This window comes from Barbus barbus (assembly GCF_936440315.1).
Source record: "Barbus barbus genome assembly, chromosome: 29".
Lineage (NCBI taxonomy): Eukaryota > Metazoa > Chordata > Actinopteri > Cypriniformes > Cyprinidae > Barbus > Barbus barbus.
Genome location: NC_136757.1, coordinates 30,281,096 through 30,302,698, shown reverse-complemented (window position 1 = coordinate 30,302,698; position 21,603 = coordinate 30,281,096). Strand labels below are relative to the sequence as shown.

The 21,603-nt window shown below is 37.5% G+C and overlaps 2 protein-coding genes across 2 annotated transcripts in view; both read left to right on the top strand.

Moving 5' to 3' along the window:
* The first annotated feature begins 1,245 nt into the window (after window positions 1-1,245).
* LOC306849246 (protein Largen-like) lies at window positions 1,246-9,992 on the top strand. Its single transcript, XM_079384141.1, has 4 exons — window positions 1,246-1,493; window positions 6,828-7,431; window positions 7,810-7,914; window positions 9,604-9,992. Exons 1-2 carry the CDS (start codon window positions 1,356-1,358, stop codon window positions 7,362-7,364), a joined length of 675 nt encoding a protein of 224 aa, XP_079240267.1. The 5' UTR covers window positions 1,246-1,355; the 3' UTR covers window positions 7,365-7,431; window positions 7,810-7,914; window positions 9,604-9,992.
* Window positions 9,993-20,642: 10,650 nt separating this feature from the next.
* The window catches only part of lox (lysyl oxidase), a gene marked incomplete at both ends in the record, with an annotated part of 5,790 nt that continues 4,829 nt past the window's right edge, over window positions 20,643-21,603 (top strand). Inside the window, one exon of the mRNA XM_079383984.1 lies at window positions 20,643-21,033. Coding sequence (XP_079240110.1) covers window positions 20,643-21,033 — 391 coding nt within the window. The remainder of the gene's footprint in view (window positions 21,034-21,603) is intronic.

The following is a 21,603-nucleotide window of genomic DNA, read 5'->3' as shown; positions in this document are numbered from 1 at the left end:
GAAGACATACCTGTATTCTAGTCGGAATGTTCTTCTTACAGATGCCACTGTGAAGCGGCTTAGATGTGGGTGGACTCTCTGCCCAGCTTCCCTCATAGTCAGGCCATGGTTGATGACATGGTCCACCAAAGTTGCTCTTATATCATCAGAAATATGGGTCCGTGCATGGCCTCTTCGACCTCCTCCTCCTCTTCCTCTTGCTCTCCCTCCATCCATGCTTGCAAAGTTCTTGAAATGGCTAAACCGAGGGCTTTTTGTAGTTGGCTAATTGGTGTTCAGTTTTGCAAGTAAGTGCCTTCAGGTGTGTATTTGAGTGGTTGCAATTACCCGATGTGTTTTGTATTTTGGATACATGTGTTTTCCAAATGGCACCCTGAGATTTCATTTTTGAACGAAGTGTCTTATGTATGAAATAGAGTGTAGTATGCAGGACCATGTGTGTTGCATAAAGGAGTAAGTGTGTTGCATAATTGCAACTAGAGTGCAAAGCAGCGCTTTTGTTTAAGGTATGAGTACATGTGTTTGAGGTATGGTAACAAAAGCTTCAAGTTGTGTTACTTTAGTCTAATCATGGGTCTATAGTGTTCAAGCAACGGGCAAAAACTGTAAACATTATATTACGTCAAGGTTTCCCAAACTAAGCTTTATGAAGGGAGTTTAATGAAAAGCTAATAATTAATTGAATCATACAAATGTTAAATGAAAACAATTATAAAATGAATAAAATAAAACACTTAGGCTACTGAAAAAATCTCTATATTTTATTTGTTTACCTGCATGACATTAAACAGCATCAGAGAATCAATGAGCATACAGATGTGATTAAAATATTTATTTTAAAATCTCAGGGGTACTTTAAATAAAAATATATTAGGTGAAAGAGACAAAGAAGTTGTGCATTTGAATGTGTTTGAAATGCTGACTGATCTCTGTGTGAATGTCCACAAACCTGGAAGCTTTAATTTCAGAAAGGAATATTTAAAAGAGGAATTAGGCAGAATTATGACTAGGTAAATATCATGTAATCCATAATAAAGTTACTGTAGTCTGATTACGAGTAGCTATTTTAAAATGTAATTTAATCTAAAGTTCTTAATGTTTGGAATCTGATTACGTAATCCATATGAGCTCCTACCCAGCTCTGCTCATAAATACTGATTTCTGATATGTTTCTGTATTATTCAGGATTCATGAGGTCTCCAGCATCAGTGTTTGTGTAGGCAGCGCGCATGCGCGTGTGGACGCGTCGCGCAGCTCGAGATCCTTCTGCGTCTGAGGACAACATGCGAGCGTCAACATGCGTGATCTTCACGAGCAGACGCGCCGCACAGCCGTGACGCGCTCCGCTTCGGAGGATGTCCGTTAGCGCGGCGGCGGCGGCGGAGGACGGAGGCGTCAATAAAGTTCGGGTCAAACGACAGATCAGGTGCATCGTGGAGGATCTCGAGAACATCTTGGGAGACCTGAAGGATGTGGCGAAGGAACTCAAAGAGGTGCGTGCCGGGCGTTATAAGCGCTGAGGATGATGATGAAGATGATGAAGATGCGCTCGTGTCCATCGAGGCCTCGTGCAAACATGACATTTACTCTCTCTGATGCTCGACATCATCATCATCATCATCATCTTCATCACTCGTGTGAGTCAGATTCAAAGATTCGACTCTTTTGTGACGCTCGTGTGATTGACAGCTGTCACTCATTCATTCAGTATTCAGATATGAACTAGAGCGACAGCATTCTCAGTCTGCACTTGTGTCTCATATTAAACATTTACGGCCTGAAACAACTCACTTCTACATCACATGAGTCAGAGCAACTTTACAGAAAACCATGTTAATGTTTATAATATGTCTTCTTATAGTCGCATTTATCAGATTCAAGCTGTGCGATAATATACTCACATTTAGACATAAAGATGAGATGCAATAGTATATATCACTTTACGAGAGTACTGTATGCACCAAACTAACACAAGTCTGAGCTAACCTTCCCACACTGATAAACATTCTCTTACTCACTGTTTCTGCTTGTTTTCTAAAAAAACAACAAAAAAAAATGTGTTACTTTTTGCTCAAAACAAGCAGAAATATCTGCCAATGGGGTAAAAAAAATAATGAATTCAAAAACTAAACAATTTTATTTTTCTTACCCCATTGGCAGATATTTCTGCTTGTTTTGAGCAAAAAGTAACACATTTTTTTTTGTTTTTTCTAGAAAACAAGACAATATCTTAAGTCATGTTACTTGTCCAGTAAATGCATCTTGATGCAAGAATGTTTAGATATTTATAGAAAACAAGCAGAAACGCTGAGTAAGAGAATGATATTTTGCAGTGCATTAAGTTAAAAGCGTTATTTTGGAATGTTCTCTTTCTGAATGTTTTCTTGGTTAAACGGACGTTAATAGCATCACAGAGACGTCTATTTGACGTATGCAGGAAGTATTTTTAGAGTGTTTGCTCATCTGCAATACATCTATAGGACGTTTCCTATCAGATGTCAAATAGACGTTTATTAGATGTCTTTAAGATGTTTATGATTTAGATCGTATGTAAAACTGGCATTTGTACACAGCAGATGCTTTCCAGATCCAGCGCTCTCTAACAGACATCTTGCAGACATATCTGTGCTATCTTACATTTGATCATTTACAAATATATGGGAATGTTACTTTTGAATGTTCTCTAAACGTTCAGTAACAAGTAACATTTAAAAAAACAACATTATACAAACATCTAACTAAACCGTTTAAGGAAAAAAAGGTTCTGCGAACAATGTATCAGTAACATTTCTGTGCTAATGTTTTGAGAACATTATTATGAAGTAACTTTGAACAAACGTTCTATTAACATTACTGATTCATAACTGTTCTGAGAACGTTCTGAACAATTGTTCTCCCAGTAACATTAATAGAACATTTGTTCAAAGTTGGTCTTGAATAATGTTCTCAAAACGCATCGCACAGAAACGTTAGACATCGTTGTAACATTTTTAAATGTTGCTACTTGTTTCGGAACGTTCCGATTCGTTCCCATAATGATTGCAAAACGATAAACCTTAATGTTTGCATAACCAAGAAAAAAAAAACCTTTTAAAACATTTAAAAAACTGGATGTTTTGAACATTCAGAGAACATTCATAAATAATGTTTAATGAGAACATTAGCAGATCCTATTGTTAGCTGGGAAACTGCATATACTTATAGTAGCTGTAGACTGGAGTTATGCTGAGGTTGTTTCTTTCTGTTTGTTCAGAATTATGATTGAGTCTGAAATGTTTACAGCTCTTCATCACGTACAGTATCTCTTCATGATGATGCTACAGTATTTATGGAAACACATACACATGAATTGTTCAGCGTCTGTATAAATTAATTATGGCAGCAGTGGATGAGTCGCTCGTTTTCTGTTTTGTAAGTCAGTTTGGATCAAATTAATCCATGTGCTCTTCATGCTGAACATCAGAGATCATTCATGACTGATCCTTCAGATATCGATTTGATTTCGCAGTTATATAATGAATCGTGTCTCTAGAGCGTCTGGTTTCTGTCTCAGCAATGGATGCTCTGCAGTGAATGGGTGCCGTCAGAATGAGAGTCCAAACAGCTGATAAAAACACCACAATAATCCACACCACTCCAGTCCATCAGTTAACATCTGGAGAAGACAAAAGATCAAACACATCCAGCATTAAAACAGTTTTAACTAAAATGCCATAGAGTCCATAATCCATAATAACTCTTCCTTATGAAAGTTATGAAACCGCAACATTAACAGAACGTTTGTTCAAAGTTATCTCGTCTTTAATAATGTTCTCAAAATGTTACAAAAACGTTACTTATACACAATTCATGGAACGTTTTCTTTCTGAAATGTTTTAGTTGGACGTTTTTTAACTGAACTAATCGTTTTCTGTTTTGTAAAGTAAAGTAAAGTAAAGTCGTGACGTATTGTCAAGTATGGTGACCCATACTCGAAATTTGTGCTCTGCGTTTAACCCATCCAAGTGCACACACACAGCAGTGAGTAGTGAACAAATGCACACACACACACACACACACACACACACACACAGCAGTGAACACACACACACACACACACACACACACACACACACAGCAGTGAACACACACACACACACACACACACCGTGAACACACACCCGGAGCAGTGGGCAGCATTTATGCTGCGGCGCCCGGGGAGCAGTTGGGGGTTCGGTGCCTTGCTCAAGGGCACCTCAGTCGTGGTATTGAGGGTGGAGAGAGCGCTGGACATTCACTCCCCCCACCTACAATCCCTGCCGGCCCGAGACTCGAACCCACAACCTTTCGATTACGAGTCCGACTAACCATTAGGCCACGACTTCCCCCAAATATGTCAGTTGTATGTCAGTTTGGATCAAATGAATCCATGTGCTCTTCATGCCGAACATCAGAGGTCATTCATGACTGATCCTTCAGATATCGATTTGATATCGCAGTTATATAATGAATCGTGTCTCTAGAGCGTCTGGTTTGTGTCTCAGCAATAGATGCTCTGCAGTGAATGGGTGCCGTCAGAATGAGAGTCCAAACAGCTGATTTTTTTTTTTTTCCAAATAATGTCAAGGTAACACATTTTACGTACAGCACACAAAAAAAATCTTTAAAAAAATTTAAAATATCAGCCGATATTGTGGTCTTGGCATTAAATTGGTCAACAACTACATAAAATGAATCCAGTTATATCTCAGTTATTCAGCGCTGGCCAAAATGATTAGAACACTAGTATATCAGCAGCTAAACATGGTTTTAAGTCAGTTATTTCTATCTTCTGCTGTAGTGTGTCAGTAGGAAATATTTCCAAACATTCATTTAGTCATTAATAGTATTAATCCAGTGAGATGTTTGAGATCTGATCTGATCATCATCAGTCTGTCTGGAGTGACATGAAGAAACAGAACAAACTGAGACTAAATCCAGAAGAACTGTGTCTCTGCTTCAAGAAACCTCCTGAAAAGCTCCTGAGAAACTCTGCTCAAGAGCACCGAGGACAAAAGCTGCTTTAAACACAAAGCATGCTCACAACAAATGATGATTTAGTTTAGTTCATAGAAGTTAATTGATAACGAAAATCTATTTTTGACAGCATCCTCATTTTACAGCATTTTTACACAAGTGCCTAAAATTTTAACAGTTCTGTAGCTTTGCAGGAGGTTTCTTGAAGCGTCTTGGAGACACAGTTCTTCTGGATTTAGTCTGTCTCAGTAACTGTAAACTGATATTTCCTACTGACACACTTAGGGGTGCATTGATCTGATATTCAGTATCGGTATCCCTCCGATACTGGCATTTTCTGCAGTATCGGTCAGACGAGGCCGATCCAAATCCGATATTCTGCGTATACTATTCTGTGTTATTGTTAAGCCCCACGAAAGGCACCAAAACATTATAAAGCACAAAGTTCAGTGGTTTTGCATAAAAGGATTTTATCTTGCTAGAGTTTCGCACAGATTTAATACACTACTCATTAATATCTCTTTCCTGTGTGCTTTGAGCTTTTCTATGCGGAGCGCTGTGTCTATGTGCTGTGACTCTGTGTTGCTTCAAGCACATCATTCTGCGCACAGGATGCACATAAGCGCTTTGTGCCGCTCTGTATTGGAGCCTTTCGTATTATATTATTTTTGTGCAATGAAAGATTATGAATAGCCTTTCTTGTTCGTCTCATCTGTCATATGGTGCTGCCTCATTACTGTGCTATACGTTTAAAAGAAATGTCTTTTAATTTTACAGTATATATTTATATATAAATATATATGACCCTTGACCACAAAACCAGTCTTAAGTTGCTGGGGATATATTTGTAGCAATAGCCAAAAATACACTGTATGGGTCAAAATTGTATGGGTTTTATGACAAAAATCATTAGGATATTAAGATCATGTTCCATGAAGATATTTAGTAAATTTCCTACCGTAAATATATCAAAACTTCATTTTTGATTAGTAATATGCATTGCTAAGAACTTCATTTGAACAACTTTAAAGGAGATTTTCTCAATATTTAGATTTTTTTGCTCCCTCAGATTCCAGATTTTCCAATAGTTGTATCTCAGACAAATATTGTCCTATCATAACAAACCATACATCAATGGAAAGATTATTTATTCAGATGATGATGTATAAATCAGAAAATTGACCCTTATGACTGGTTTTGTGCTCCAGGGTCACATATTACTTGTTTTTGATGAATATATTTTACAACGATACAAAGAGCAATGTATCAGTTTACCAGTATTAGTCCTAAACTTATTCACTTTTATTTGTTCCCCACTAAATCATTTTTCCCCTACTAATTTTAGATTTTATACAATTATTGTGAACTCATGATGTTTCTAGAGTAATGGCTACTGAATTATCCACTAACATAGTTTATAATAGTATTTTTGTCATAGATTATAATTACACATTCATTCATTTGTTGTTTTTCTTTACAATAAAGTTGTCTATATTTAGTAGATTGTGTGTAAAACACAAAAGAGTGATGATGAAGTCAACATACACTGAGTTATAGAAATTCTACACTCATTTAAAAAAAAAAAACTGCTGGTTTCGGATCGATATCGGTATCGGCAGATACTCAGAATTTTTGGTATCGGATCGGGATCGGTTCTGAAAAAGTGTTATCGAGCCACCCCTAGACACACACTACAGCAAAAGATACAAATAACTGATGTAAAACCATTTTTAGCTGCTGAAAATACTAGTGCTCTAATCATTTTGGCCACCGCTGTGGTTTCTTGTGTATGTTGATCTGGTCTCACGTCGGACTCTCGCTGCGCTTCTCAGGTGGTTGAGGAGATCGACTGCCTGACGTCTGATCTCCGTCTGGAGGAGGATCTGACAGACAGCTCCAAGACAGACACGCTCAACAGCAGCTCCAGCAGCACCACCACCACGGCCTCCAGCGTCAAGATCTACCCTGAGGAGATGCTCTTCAGACCCACAGCCGTCCTCACCGTCCTGAAGAGACCCACGCCGCCGCTCCCTCCGCCCCGGAGCACTGCGTCCAGAGCTGAGGACATCACACTGATGCAGAACGGAGACTCTCTGTGTCGCCGGCCGAAGAGCCTCGGCGAGAGCTACTGTCCTCAGACCACGAGAGAGCGAGTGCGCTTCAGCGAGAAGGTGCAGTATCACGGCTACTGCCCAGACTGTGACACCCACAGCACAGATCTGCACTTACACACCGAGCTGATGGACGCCAAACACAGTCCTGTCCATCAGAGCTCGACCCCAGCACTCGCCCAGAACGGCGGCCTCGCTTTCCCTTCGCAGAAACCACACAAGACCATTTTACGCAAGTCCACCAGCACCACCGTTTGATGCAGACCGAGGCTGAACCAACTTCTCAAGAGTTTCCTTTTGTTTAGAGCCAGAGAAAGACAGAACGGTAAGAGCTTTCAGAATCAGGAGAATCATTTGTGAGCACAAAACCAGTCATAAAGGTCATTTTTTGAGCTCTCCATTGATGTATGGTTTGTTATGATAGCACAATATTTGGCTGAGATACAACTATTTGAAAATCTGGAATCTGAGGGAGCAACAAAATCTAAATATTGAGAAAATCTCCTTTAAAGTTGTTCAAATGAAGTTCTTAGCAATGCATATTACTAATCAAATATTTACTAAATATCTTCATGGAACATGATCTTAATATCCTAATGATTTTTGTCATAAAAGAGAAATGTATAATTTTGATCCATACAATGTATTGTTGGCTATTGCTACAGATATACCTGTGCTACTCATGACTGCTTTTGTGCCGCAGGACACATTTATCATGCCTTCCTTCATCATTAAAGGAACAGTTCAACCAGAAATGTGTTCACCCTCAGGATCATCAGAGATCAGGATGAGTGTGTTTCTTCATCAGGTTTGTAGAAATGTGTCTCTGCATCAGTGTCTCAGCAATGGATGCTCTGCAGTGAATGGGTGCCGTCAGAATGAGAGTCCAAACAGCTGATAAAAACATCACAATAATCCACACCACTCCAGTCCATCAGTTAACATCTGGAGAAGACAAAAGATCAAACACATCCAGCATTAAGATGTTTTTAACTAAAATACCATAATCCATAATAACTCTTCCTCCAGTGAAAAAGTGCATCTCCTGTTGTCTCTCACATCAAAATCCAGCCACATATTTGTTTAGAGCTGCTTTGATCTGAGCAGATTTCTCTCCTGATTCAGACCAGAACACTTTTTCACTGGAGGAAGAGTTATTATGGATTATGGACTTTATGGTATTTGAGTTAAAATCGTCTCATTGAGCGGGTTCATTCTGGCCATCAGGTTGTTAAAAGCATCATAAAAATCCAGCTGTTGTTGTGAGATGAGAGTTTGGAGGGTGATCGAGTGACTCAATCCTCTCAATATTACACATATTTCTCATCTTATTCTCAATGGATGCTTTTCACAGACTGTGATGCTTTTCCACAGTTATTAACATCATAAATCTAAGTTTTTTATTTTGTCATTTAAAAAAAAAGATTATGGGTTTCTAACACTATACTTAGTTTTTTCTGACACTTCAATAGAATTAAACTAGTTAGTGCTGCTGTGTGAGCAATTTGCAATCTGTCTCTCCTCTGACTATATCTGAACATATTTCCCTCTTTTATAAAGTCTTAGAAATACTGTCATGGATTTTATCAAATGAAAATGCAAAACAATGTGTTTGTTGTAGTCTCCGTTCACTGTTACAGAGGTTTGCCCAACTATGATGACTTCTGAAAACTGTGAAAAGGGTCCTTTAATATCTGTATTGCTTCAGCAGTGAGATGAAAACATCAGAGATCATTGAGGGCCGTTCATTTAGAGAGCATGAAGATACGGTAGATGCAATTAACTCCGTGAATCCAGCATTGATCAGTGTCTCACTGCAGCAGCGTCTAATACAGGGATATTATCAGCAACTAAAACTGGAAGTAAAACTATTTTTAAAAAATGACTTGAAATAAAAACATTTACTGAAATAATATACATTTTATTTCAGCTAGTTTCCAAGGCAACATGATAAATTATAATAATTACTTGATGTGATAAATTATATCATTTTTATTTCAGCTAGTTTCTCAGGCAACAAAATGAAAAAATGTAATTAGTTTCCAAGGCGTTATCCCTCATTTTTATTTTAATTTGTTAAAATACTAAAATAATTAAAACTATACATGCAAATAAAAACTAATAAAAAAAATACTAAAATGTTAACTAAAATTAAAATGAAAACAAAATATGAAAATAAATTAAATTCAAAAGCTATGATAGTATATGAGTGACACTGGTCTAATACAGATGAACGATTCAAGGACGTTATGAAGAGAAGGACAGACGTGATGTTCTCTGATGGTTTCAGGAAAGACATGAGACGCTGTTATGAAACTAATTTGGCGTGTGTTTCAGAGATGCTCATCTGCAGATCTGTAGGAGGACAGAAATCAATATTCTCATGAGCGTCTCCTACACAGCAGCATCTCATTTCACATCCACAGCGCTGATGATGATCTTCTTCTGTCTGTGATGCTGATGCTGGACCTTCTGCTCTGTTCTCTGTTCCCTGCAGGTCTCTCATCCGCCCATCATCTTCATCTCATCACATGAGCTTCAGCCGGCACTCGCTGCTCCCCGCTCCTGGCAGAAAGACCCGGAGGGCTTCTAATGGAAATCACATCGGTGGTGTTCACAGCGGCTCCGCAGGGGACCGAGCCACAGCATCCGATCACATCACCCTTTAAAGAAGAGAAACCAAAACCTACTAACAATCCACCGCATCGGAGAAATTCAGTCCAACGCTGCCAGAGAATCAGACGTTTCTAAAGGACCTTCTATGTTTTTGTAAAGAAAACTTCAAATACAAGAAGCATATTTTTGATATTTTCTAAGATGATTTTAAAGATGTCACACAGTATATGATGGGAAATGTATTTATGTACTGATTAAAAACATGAAGTCATCTGCACATGTCTTTATTATAGATCACAGATGAGTTTGAGTTTCAGAGAACAGATGATGAAAGCGGACAGCAGGGGGAGACCTGCTCTCATTAATAGAGTTTAACCATCACTAGTACAGGACTAGAGCTGATACTAGTGATGATGAAGCACGTTATAATATAAAGTGGTGTGTGTGTGAGTGAGTGAGTGTGTGTGTGTGTGTGTGTGCGCATGTTTATGTGGTTTATGAGGACACAAATGTGTATAATGACATGGGTATGACAGAGGTATTACAATATGAAGGTGGTTTATGAGGACACTGCCTATGTCCCCGTAATTCAAAAGGCTTAAAAAACATACTAAATGGTGTTTTTTTGAAAATCTAAAAATGCACAAAGTCTCCTGTGAGGGCTAAGTTTAGGTGTAGGGTTGGTGTAGGGCAATAGCACACACAGTTTGTTCAGAATAAAAACCATTACGCCTATGGAGAGTCCCCATAAACCACAAAAACCAACATGTGTGTGAGAGTGTGTGTGTGTGTGTGAGGGAGAGTGAAAATATTCAGATGTAATCTCCTTTGTAATCTTTACAATTTTCATAAGTAACTGTAATTTAACTGCACATTTTTTCTGGTTACACTTTATTTTAAAGTGTCCTTGTTACAGTGTAATTATACTGAGTAATATTAACTAACTACATGTACTTACTATATGTTTAGGGTTTGACTTAGGGTTACTTGCATGTAATTATGCATAATTAATTATTATTAAAATAGTAAGTACATGCAACAAGGACACCTTAAACCACAGTGTTACCGTTTTTCTCAGTAACTGTAACAGATTACAGTTCCATTTATTTTGTAATTGAATGTATAATTCTGTTACATGTAACTAGTTATTCCCCAGCACTGTGCAGCAGCGATGAATGATGTGATGCTGAGGAGAGAGATGAGAGTGATCAGATGCACTGTTTTACCTGCTGGACCAGAAACAGCTGAGAAAGATGCACACAGAGGAGGTGAGATTCTGATCTTCATAATCTGTGTAAATGCCGTTTCTCGTGGCAGCTGGAAGCAGCCGAGGCTCATGGGAAACTGTTGACATAATATTTATGCCAAAAATCATTAGGATATTAAGATCATGTTCCATCAAGATATTTAGTACATTTCCTGCCGTAAATATATCAAAACTTCATTTTTGATTAGTAATATGCATTGCTAAGAACTTCATTTGAACAACTTTAAAGGAGATTTTCTCAATATTTAGATTTTTTTGCTCCCTCAGATTCCAGATTTTCAAATAGTTGTATCTCAGACAAATATTGTCCGATCATAACAAACCATACATCAATGGAGAGAGCATTTATTCAGATGATGATGATGTATAAAACTCAATTTCAGAAAATTGACCCTTAAGACTGGTTTTGTGGTCCAGGATCACATACATCATTTGAATTTTTACTAGAAACTATCAAATGTGTATTTGTTTTAAAAATGCCCATGTCATTATATTAAAGATTGTTCTCAATTAGTAAGCCTCGTCAAGCTCTAATATGGGGCATGTTGTCACTGTAAATAACGCTGTCTTCTGATTGAGACTGTATTGTAGACTGTTATATATGGAAGCCTTAAAACAGGAAAAATTGCAACTTTTTATCTCACAATTCTGACTTTTTTGTTCTTATAAATCAGTGAAAACAAGTAGTATTTTTGAGTTATAAACTCAAAATTCTGAGATTTTTTTTCTTGCAATTCAAAGTTTTTATTTTGCAAATCTGTTTTTCTCTATATTCCAAATTTTCATCTCGCAATTCTGTCTGTTTTTGGAATAGAATAAGAAAAAAGGTAATAGTGGCATTTTATCTCACAACGTTTTTGAATTAAAATAAGAAATATCTTAGGGTTAAAAAATTTTTTTTTAGCTTGGTTTGATTTGCCCTGTTTTAAATGATTTGAAATCATAAAGTCATCTTGAGGATCTGCTTGAGAAACACTGATTTGAAGGCTTTATTTTATTACCATGACTGTATTTATCCCCTGAGATCCACTTAATGCACTGCAAAAAATGATTCTCTTACTCAGTGTTTCTGTCTTGTTTTCTATAAATATCTAAACATTCTTGAATCAAGATGCATTTACTGTACAAGTAACATGATTTAAGATATTATGTCTTGTTTTCTTTAAAAAAAGTATCAAAATTTTGTGAGTTTTTGCTTAAAACAAGCAGAAATATCTACCAATGGGGTAAGAAAAATAATCTTCGTTCAAAGGCTAAACAGCACTGCTCTCACACACTTCCACGCGTATCATTATAGAAATAAAATCTGTTCTACTTCATCCTTCGGCCTGCTGCTGTTATCTGAATACATTATTCAGAACACAATATTTTACTATATTTTCATTATGTCAAGTCAGTAAGCTTCATTTGCCCGTGACCCTGGCTCTTGAGTTTCTTAAAAGAGCGTGATGTTTATCCTTCATGTGTTGATTTGCGGCCCGTGTGATTTCATAAAAGCAGCCGTCTCGAAGCCAAACCAGTCTTTGTTCTCACTGCGTCCAAATTACAGTGATCAAGGAGCTGCAGCGACCGCTGGAATGAGCTTCTGCCATATCTGAGATCTCAACGCATTTATGAATTGTGCAACAGAGACTCTTGTTGTGTTCAATCAGCAAACGCTCTCTAGCTCACGTTCACTGCCACGTCGCATGGAGAGCCGTAAAATCAGCAGCTGAGATCTGCTACGGCCTGCAGATCCGATGCTACTGGAACCAAAGATGAACTCAGTATCACATAATCATCGTTCATCCTCCTCATGCTGCAGATCTGAAGCTCGTCAAGCCACAGGGAACACATTTAGGTTATGAAAACCTTGTTTCGAAATGTTGAAATGTCTAGTTTTCTTATAATCACAGCAAAAAGGGATTCTCTTACTCAGTGTTTTTGTCTAGTTTTCTAGTATAATTATCTATAAATTCTTGAATCAGGATGAATTTACCTTATTTATTTATGTAGAAAACAAGACAGTAATATCTTAAGTCATGTTACTTGTCCAGTAAATGCATCTTGATTCAAGAATGTTTAGATATTTATACTAGAAAATAAGAATAAGTACTAAGAAAATAATTTTTTGCAGAGTAAGGACGTTCAGAGACAGTTGTGTTAAGAATATTTTGTCTCAACATTATGAGAACATGTAGTATATACAATACTAGAGGCTAAAGTGTGAACGAACTTTGATGTTTGCTTGAGGCACGAATCCAATGTAATGATCCACATCTGATTTATTTCTCAACAGTTAACTTGAGACACAAACAACTGTTTTCAAGATTATTCACCAAGATATGATGTATTTTGACATGATCTTGTATGTATTTGTCCATTCAAGCACTGAATGTGCCTCGGGGCGCAAGCGTGGCCAGAGACGCTGACTCTTTCATGTGTTCTTGTGCTTGAATAATGTAAAATCGCTTGAATGTTTTAATTGGCAAGGCTGAAAAACCATGTAAATGATAATGTTTTCATTATTCTAGAAACCTTGCTGCAGACGTCGGTGTTAATTGGTGATTGGTCGTACACTGATTACATTATTTGCCCCCACTGTCCTATAAATAAAAATCCTTTACTTCTGCTGGAAAACATACGCTACAATACGCTCTGCTCCAAACAGCCAGGGTTGCCAGGTCTGCGTGACAAAACTAGCCCATACTAGTCAAAAACAGCCCAAAGTAGCTCAATGACCAAATCCCAAATGTGACCCTGGACACAAAACCAGTCATAAGGGTCAATGTTTTTAAAATTGTAATATTACATCATAATAAATATCTGAACAAATGAGCTTTCCATTGATGTATGGTTTGTTAAAAAAAATAATTTTCTTAGTATTTATGTCTTGTTTTCTAGTATAAACATCTAAACATGTTTTAAGATATTAAGTCTTGTTTTCTAAAAAAATAATAAAAATTGTGTGAGTTTTTGCTTAAAACAAGCAGAAATATCTACCAATGGGGTAAGAAAAATCATCTTAATTCAAAGACTAAACAAGATTATTTTTCTTGCCCCATTGGTAGATATTTTTGCTTGTTTTAAGCAAAAACTCACAAAAATTTTATGTATTTTTACAGAAAACAAGACTTAATATCTTAAATCATGTTACTTGTCCAGTAAATGCATCTTGATTCAAGAATGTTTAGATATTTATACTAGAAAACAAGACAAAAACACTGAGTAAAAGAATGATTTTTGCAGTGCATGAGCTGAGGGAGCGAGATTTGATTAAGATTACAGTTGCACGCAGGCAGCATAAAGGAAATGTATGCATTTATTTGTCAATTTGAAAGTAAAAGAGTAGAGTTGAAAGATTTCTTATCCTGTGGCTCCCTCTAGTGGACTGTAATTCCTCTAGAGGGGGCATTTTTGTTGAGCCAATGCAAGTCTATGAGAGGTTTTTGATTTTTGGTTATTATACAAAAACTGTAAATCTGATCAAGGCAAGGCAAGTTTATTTATATAGCACATTTCATACACCGTGGTAATTCAAAGTGCTTTACATAAAAGAAAGTGAAATAGACATTAAAAATCAATAAAAACATGGAAATAAAAATAATAAAAACAAGGAATTTTAAAATGATATAGAAATTGATTTAAAATAAATTTAAAGAAAATGATAATACATAAAACACAGTGCAGTCAGTTGGGACATATAGCACAGTGCTCATTCAACAAATGCACAGCTAAACAGATGAGTTTTGAGTCTTGATTTAAATGTGGCTAATGTTTTAGCACATCTGATCTCTTCTGGAAGCTGGTTCCAGCTGCGGGCCGCATAATAGCTAAAAGCAGACTCCCCTTGTTTTGTGTGAACCCTTGGTATTTCTAACTGACTCGATCCTAATGATCTGAGTGGTCTGTTCGGTTTATATTCAGTGAGCATATCAGCAATATATTTAGGTCCTGGGCCATTGAGTGACTTATAAACGAGTAAAAGTACTTTAAAATCAATCCTAAATGTAACTGGAAGCCAGTGTAAGGACCTGAGGACTGGTGTGATATGCTCAGATTTTCTGGTTCTAGTCAGAATCCTGGCAGCAGTGTTCTGGATGAGCTGCAGTTGTCTAATGGTCTTCTTGGGAAGGCCGGTGAGGAGACCATTACAGTAATCCACCCTGCTGGTGATAAAGGCATGAACAAGTTTCTCCAAGTCTTGACTGGAAACAAAACATCTAATTCTTGCAATGTTTTTGAGATGATAGTATGCTGATTTAGTTATTGCTTTGACATGACTACTGAAACTAAGGTCTGTCTCCAGAATCACCCCAAGATTTCTGACTTGATTTTTAGTTGTTTGACCCCTAGAGTCAAGGTATGCATTCACCTTGAGAACTTCATCTTTGTTTCCAAATGCAATGACTTCAGTTTTCTCCTTGTTTAACTGAAGGAAGTTCTGGCACATCCAACTGTTAATTTCATCAATGCACTGGCAGAGGGAGTCAATGGGGCTGTAGTCATTTGGAGATAAGGCTAGGTAAATCTGGGTATCATCAGCATAGCTGTGATAGGCAATTTGGTTCTTCCTCATTATCTGAGTTAGTGGGAGCATATACAGGCTAAACAAGAGCAGTGCAAGAATTGAGCCTTGTGGGACTCCACATGTCATGGCCGTCCACTTAGACTTATGCTCTCCTATACTCACATAATAACCTCTCCCTTCTAAGTATGACCTGAACCATTTGAGTGCCATCCCAGAAAGCCCGACCCAGTTTTCCAGTCTCTCTAGAAGTATGTTATGATCGACAGTTAGAAAAGTTGCAGCAACAAACTGCAAATCAAGGACCGGGTCTCTGCCAAGTTTGGTGCGTGTCGCATTGAAGCCCTAAAAGGAGACATAATCAGAAATTTTAGTCTCAGAAGAAGAAATAGTATAACAGTATGCTGTTTTTTTCAACCGTTAGTGAAAGTTGTGAGCGTGTTGGTGCTAATCGGAGGTGTGCTGTCAGCAGCTCTCTGTGTGTTGAGCGAGCAGAGCGTCCCGCTGGTGTTTTACAGTGGCTGATGGGATGGGGAGCGCTGACTTTCCATGTTTTTATATGTCCTGTGTGTGAGCAGCAGCCGTCTCCCCGCAGAGCGCCGCCTCATTAGAATGCAGATTAAAGTCTTCAGATCAATGCCACACATCTGCAGCTCATTGAGACGCCGACCTGCAGGCCGTTATATTCACCTCGCTACAGTGCCTTGACTTTGATCTTTACACCACGATTAAAAACTGTCTCGTTCAGGAGATTCTCAGCTTTCACTGAGCTGTTGTGTTGATCCAGCGTGTTGAGTTGAACAAATGAAATCTTGTATTTAACCCATTTTTCCCAGACATGAAAATATCCAAATAATGTGTCATAAGAAACCCTTTGAAATAATCAATTATTTTTGGAATTTTGTGGGGAAAAGTGTGTGAATGTGTGTTTTATGGTCGTCACAATAATGTTTATACTGAATTAACATATTTCTGCAGTCATCAAAATTGTTATATATCTTATATGTGACCCTGCAGCACAAAAGCAGTCTTAAGTCGCTGGGGTATATTTGTATCAATAGCCAACAATACATTGTATGGGTCAAAATGTTCAATTTTGATGATAAAAATTATAAAGATATCATCAAATTGTTATATTAGTGCTACCAGTATTAAAACATCAATATTGTAACTTTGTACTTTTAATTTAGTGCAATATTTTGTCATTCTTCACTAACAACTGCGACTGGATTTCTATGTAAACCTGAGTTCAGTGTTATCCCAGCGGTCACTATTGTGACCATCAACGTGTTTACTCACTCTGTGACCACACTCAACAAAACTCAATATATGTGAATTCATAGATTAATACTAGACACCTTAAAGATAACATGTACCAAAAATCTTTCTCATATCTTTAACACTTTACTAGTCTTTTGTTTTGGAGTTTGATACAGTCTTCATCTTCTCAAGATTCTGCTCTGGTCATGTGACAATTTGCACTAATCGTGACACTGCACATACTTAATTGAGACCCTTTATTCCATATTTGCAGGAAGGGCACTAAAACACATCAGTCAGTACAGTTTTTTGGAGCTTTATAAATGAATACCTTTTTATGGTCATGTGACCGGTGGGATTAAATTCTGAAAGATTCGCTCACATCAGTCGAGTCACTGAAGGTCTTTAACACTGAAAGTTGTAGAAGAGATTGTGACTTTAAATGTCTTACGCTCTCTTTCTCTTGACAGCAACTGGCAAACAAGAGAAATATGTCAGCAAAGAAACAAGAAGGTTCAGAGAATCCCACAAATAAACAGCATCAGTGATGATTTGAGTTCAGTTCATGTTTGTGGATTCTGTGACAGATGCTGGAGTTGAAATGCTTGAACTGAAGTTGGTCTCGTCTCCCATGATGCCGTGCCACGTGAGAGCAGGGCACGTTGTCACACTGTTCACTGCAGTCTTTCTCAGGGTGTTTCTGCATGTTCTTGATCATTAAACTGTATTATAGGCCATCAATGCATTTTCTGCATCAGCTGAATCATGTGCTGTTATATGCAAGTTTGAAAAAATAAATAAATAAAACAGGTTCACAATTCAGGCTTTTGTTCTTGCAGTTATGGGAAGAAAGTCAGAATTATGAGATATAAACAGAATTGTAAGATATAAATTCACAATGCTGAGGAATAAAAGATATAAACCAGGAATTCTTACTTTTTTCTCAGAATTCTGAATTTACTGTATATCTTGCAATCCTGCACGGCAAAAAATATTCTCTTACTCAGTGTTTCTGTCTTGTTTTCTAGAATAAATATCTAAACATTCTTGAATCAAGATGCATTTACTGGACAAGTAACATGATTTAAGATATTAAGTTTTCTGTCTTGTTTTCTAAAAAAATCATCAAAATGTTGTTAGTTTTTGCTTAAAACAAGCAGAAATATCTGCCAATGGGGCAAGAAATATAATCTTAATTCAAAGACTGAACAAGAGTATTATTCTTACTCCATTGGCAGATATTTTTGCTTGGTTTAAAGAAAACTAACAATTTGTTTTATTTTTGTGTTTTTTAATTTTTTCCACGGAATAGAAAGTAAAAAAGGTAATTGCAACTTTTTATCAGAGTTGCAAGATAAAAAGTCATAATTACTTTTTAATTTCTTATTCTGTGGCAGAAACAAGCTTTAAGCTTCCGTAGTTAAACTTGTCCTGTATGAAATAATTAATTGACTGAACTGAATTCATGAAACAAATTACTGATTGAATGGCATAAACTGCTTAGACTAGTCTTACAAGTCACTTTTTTCCTTAAGACTGGTCAGAACTATAAATTAGCAGCAAAAAACTTGGTCTAATTTGATCTGATTAGCCCTTTGTTAACTGCAAGTTGCTCTTCTACAAGCATTTGTGCTTCTGTATGTGGAATCACGTGATCGACGGCATGTCACATGGATGCTGATGTGAGCGTAACTGACGTTAAACGAGCTCTGAGGCCATGTGGCATGAGACGAGTTTAATGAGCAGAGGTCATCCTCACATGGCCTCAGCACACTTTAACACACAGATGGACGCACATTAATCTGAATCGCTCCAGTTTCACTGCTGCTGTTGTTTCTTTCTGTGTTGTTGAGGACAAGAAACGTCTGTCACCACAAGAACATCAGACTCAAATCCAGCGGCCAAACCCAGAATTCCACAGATTCATTTAAGACTTAAGTGAGGAGGTGACAAACACCATAGGATCTTACTACTGCTGCTAATGAGTTTTTCTCCTTCGATTAAAAACAGAAGCTCAACAACAGGCCCTTTATGTGTCAAATCATCCATTCACTGACTGATTCAGTATGACTGAATATTTTAGAGAAATCTTCATTGGTAAATGCAGCACGAGGAGAATGACCCATAGTTCCCAGCCCTGTGTTTCTTATTGTCTAGTTTAGCCTTTCCTTCTTAAGCCCTGTGTTTTCCTGCCTCTGTGTCTGGTCTTAATTGTTATTCAGTGTTTGTCTTGTCCCTGAGTTCCATGTTCCGTGTGCAGGCTTCAATAAAGAAGGATTATAGAACGTTCTCCTCGCTCCTCGCTCCCCGAGCAGTGTGACAATGGGATTGGGAAAGGTCCGGGATTCGAGCTCGGGCTCGACGTGCTGCCTACGAGGCTATCGGTGCCAACCTGTGTATGCTTTCTTCCTTTTTTTCAGTTTTGTTTTTATAATTATGGTTTGGTTTTCTACAGTTCAATAAAAAAAGAAAAAGAAATCAGAAAAAAGATTTGTGATCGGTGCTCTGAAGTTCTGATCTGAATCAAATGATTTGTTTTGCACGCTCCTGATTCAGAGTTTCGAAAAGTAGGACATAGTTTAATTAGGACATTTAAGTAATTTTTATAAACCTGCTTAGAAAAACAAACAAACATTACTGGTGTGCATCTTGAGACAAGACAAAGGCACTGATATATTTTAAGATCAGCTAGTGCAAGTTTATTTCAGTTGAAACGGCTCAGACTTACATTTTAGTCTAGGCCTAGGCTTAAGCCTTGTCTGTGAAACCGGGGGTAACTGAAATAAGTGAAACAGGTATGATGTCTATAAATAAAATATTTCCATTCCAAAGATAACATCCAACACACATCTATGAACATATTCAGTGAGCTGACTGGTTTACTGCTAACTACTGAAACACTGCATTAATATAACGAGCGGCAGTTTGTAGCTTAATTTACTATATTTGACATAGTTTGAGCTGCAGTTCAATAGAAATCAGTCGAAAGCATCCAGTCTCTTCTCTATATATATTGTAATATTTGAGAAATGATTGTTGTATCTGATTGTATTGAGTGATAGTCATGTAAAAAAGAGCCAATGGGAGAAGCAGATGAACACAAACTAAACCCTTTTAGTGCATTGACTTCCAATGAATGGACAAAAAAGGGACATTTCTCACAGAATAAAGACATACAGGCTTAAAGGAAGGATGAGTAAACGATTATTCTTGGGTAAACTAAGCCTTTAATATATTAATAAATTGTTGAATTAATAATCATTGTAATGCAGTGGAACTCAAATTGAATTAACTCTATAGAATGTGTTTATTGTATTTATATAAAGCTGTTATTGTGAATTCTGTGCTGTGTCCCTGCAGCACAGAAGCAGTCATCAGTAACACAGGTATATCTGTAGCAATAGACAACAATACATTATATGGATCAAAATTATACATTTCTCTTTTATGACAAAAATCATTAGGATATTAAGATCATGTTCCATGAAGATATTTAGTAAATTTCCTACCATAAATATATCAAATCTTCATTTCTGATTAGTAATATGCATTGCTAAGAACTTCATTTGAACAACTTTAAAGGAGATTTTCTCAATATTTAGATTTTTTTGCTCCCTCAGATTCCAGATTTTCTAATAGTTGTATCTCAGACAAATATTGTCAATTTCGAAAAATGGACCTTAAGACTGGTTTTGTGCTCCAGGGTCACATATATCATGCGGTTTTAAGAGTCACTTGTGTAACTCTGAAACTGATCCAGAAACTGTCAAACTCGTGCACGTGCAGCAGCTCCTCCTCATCTTCATCTTCTTCATCATCTTCACCGCATTCTCAAACGGTGCTCCAGGAGCTCGCGGCGCGTTTTCTCGCCGGTTTTGCGCGGATTATGGCGCGGTCCGGGTTCGGTGTCGTTCTGCTGTTTCTGTGCGTTTCTGCTCGCGTTCTGACGGTGTTCTCTCAGCATCACCCGGGACCGAGGACGCGGATGCGATGGACGAATAACGGGCGCGCGTATCAGCTGGTGAGCCCCGGGTCTCAGTACGTGCCACCGGGACGAAGAGCGGCGAACCGAGCAGCACCTGCGCCGGTGACCGCGATCACAGACCGGCAGAACACCAGCGCGCACTCCAATGACGGGATGGTGTCCGATGACCCCTACGATCCCTACAAGTCCGTCAGGAACAATCCATACTACAACCACTACGACTCGTACTACAGACCCAGACAGAGAAGCGCGCAGAGGCATCACGGATACGGAACCACATACTTCCAGAACGGTGAGAAGAAGCGTGTGTTTGGAGATCTGGAGTCTCTGTGATGATGATGATGATGAAGAGTGTTGGGAAGGCCACTTTGGAAACGTAATAGGTTACAGATTACATGTTACCATGTTTAAAATCTAATAAGTAGTGCAACTATTTCAATTACTTTATTAATGTAACTGATTATATTTGATTACTTTTCTAAATTTGTAACAAATGTTTTCAACTGTTAATCATTTCCAAACATGTAAAGCAGACAGGTTTAACCTTACAGTAGAACTCAACACTGATTACTGTCAGAATCCTTCATCACTTAAATTACGATTATAATCATTTAATATTAAAGCACAGCCACCAGAATCAGATTTTAGCACTTCTATTTACTTTGAGATCATTCTGAGGTTAAATACAGATTTAAAACCATAACAAGAAATAATTTAATAGCTATGATACTGTTTTTGAAATCAAATCTTTGTGTAGATATGACAGGAAACACTGGCATTAATCTTAAAAAATAAATAAAGCATACATAAACCCAAATAGCAAATAAATCAGTTATGGAATAAGCATGTGTCCTAAACTCCT

Bases quoted from the DNA above. Each gene is read 5' to 3' on its own strand.
- LOC306849246 (XM_079384141.1), top strand. From the start codon at position 1,356: ATGTCCGTTAGCGCGGCGGCGGCGGCGGAGGACGGAGGCGTCAATAAA. The intron at 1,494-6,827 runs GTGCGTGCCGGG...TGCGCTTCTCAG, and splicing joins TGGCGAAGGAACTCAAAGAG to GTGGTTGAGGAGATCGACTG.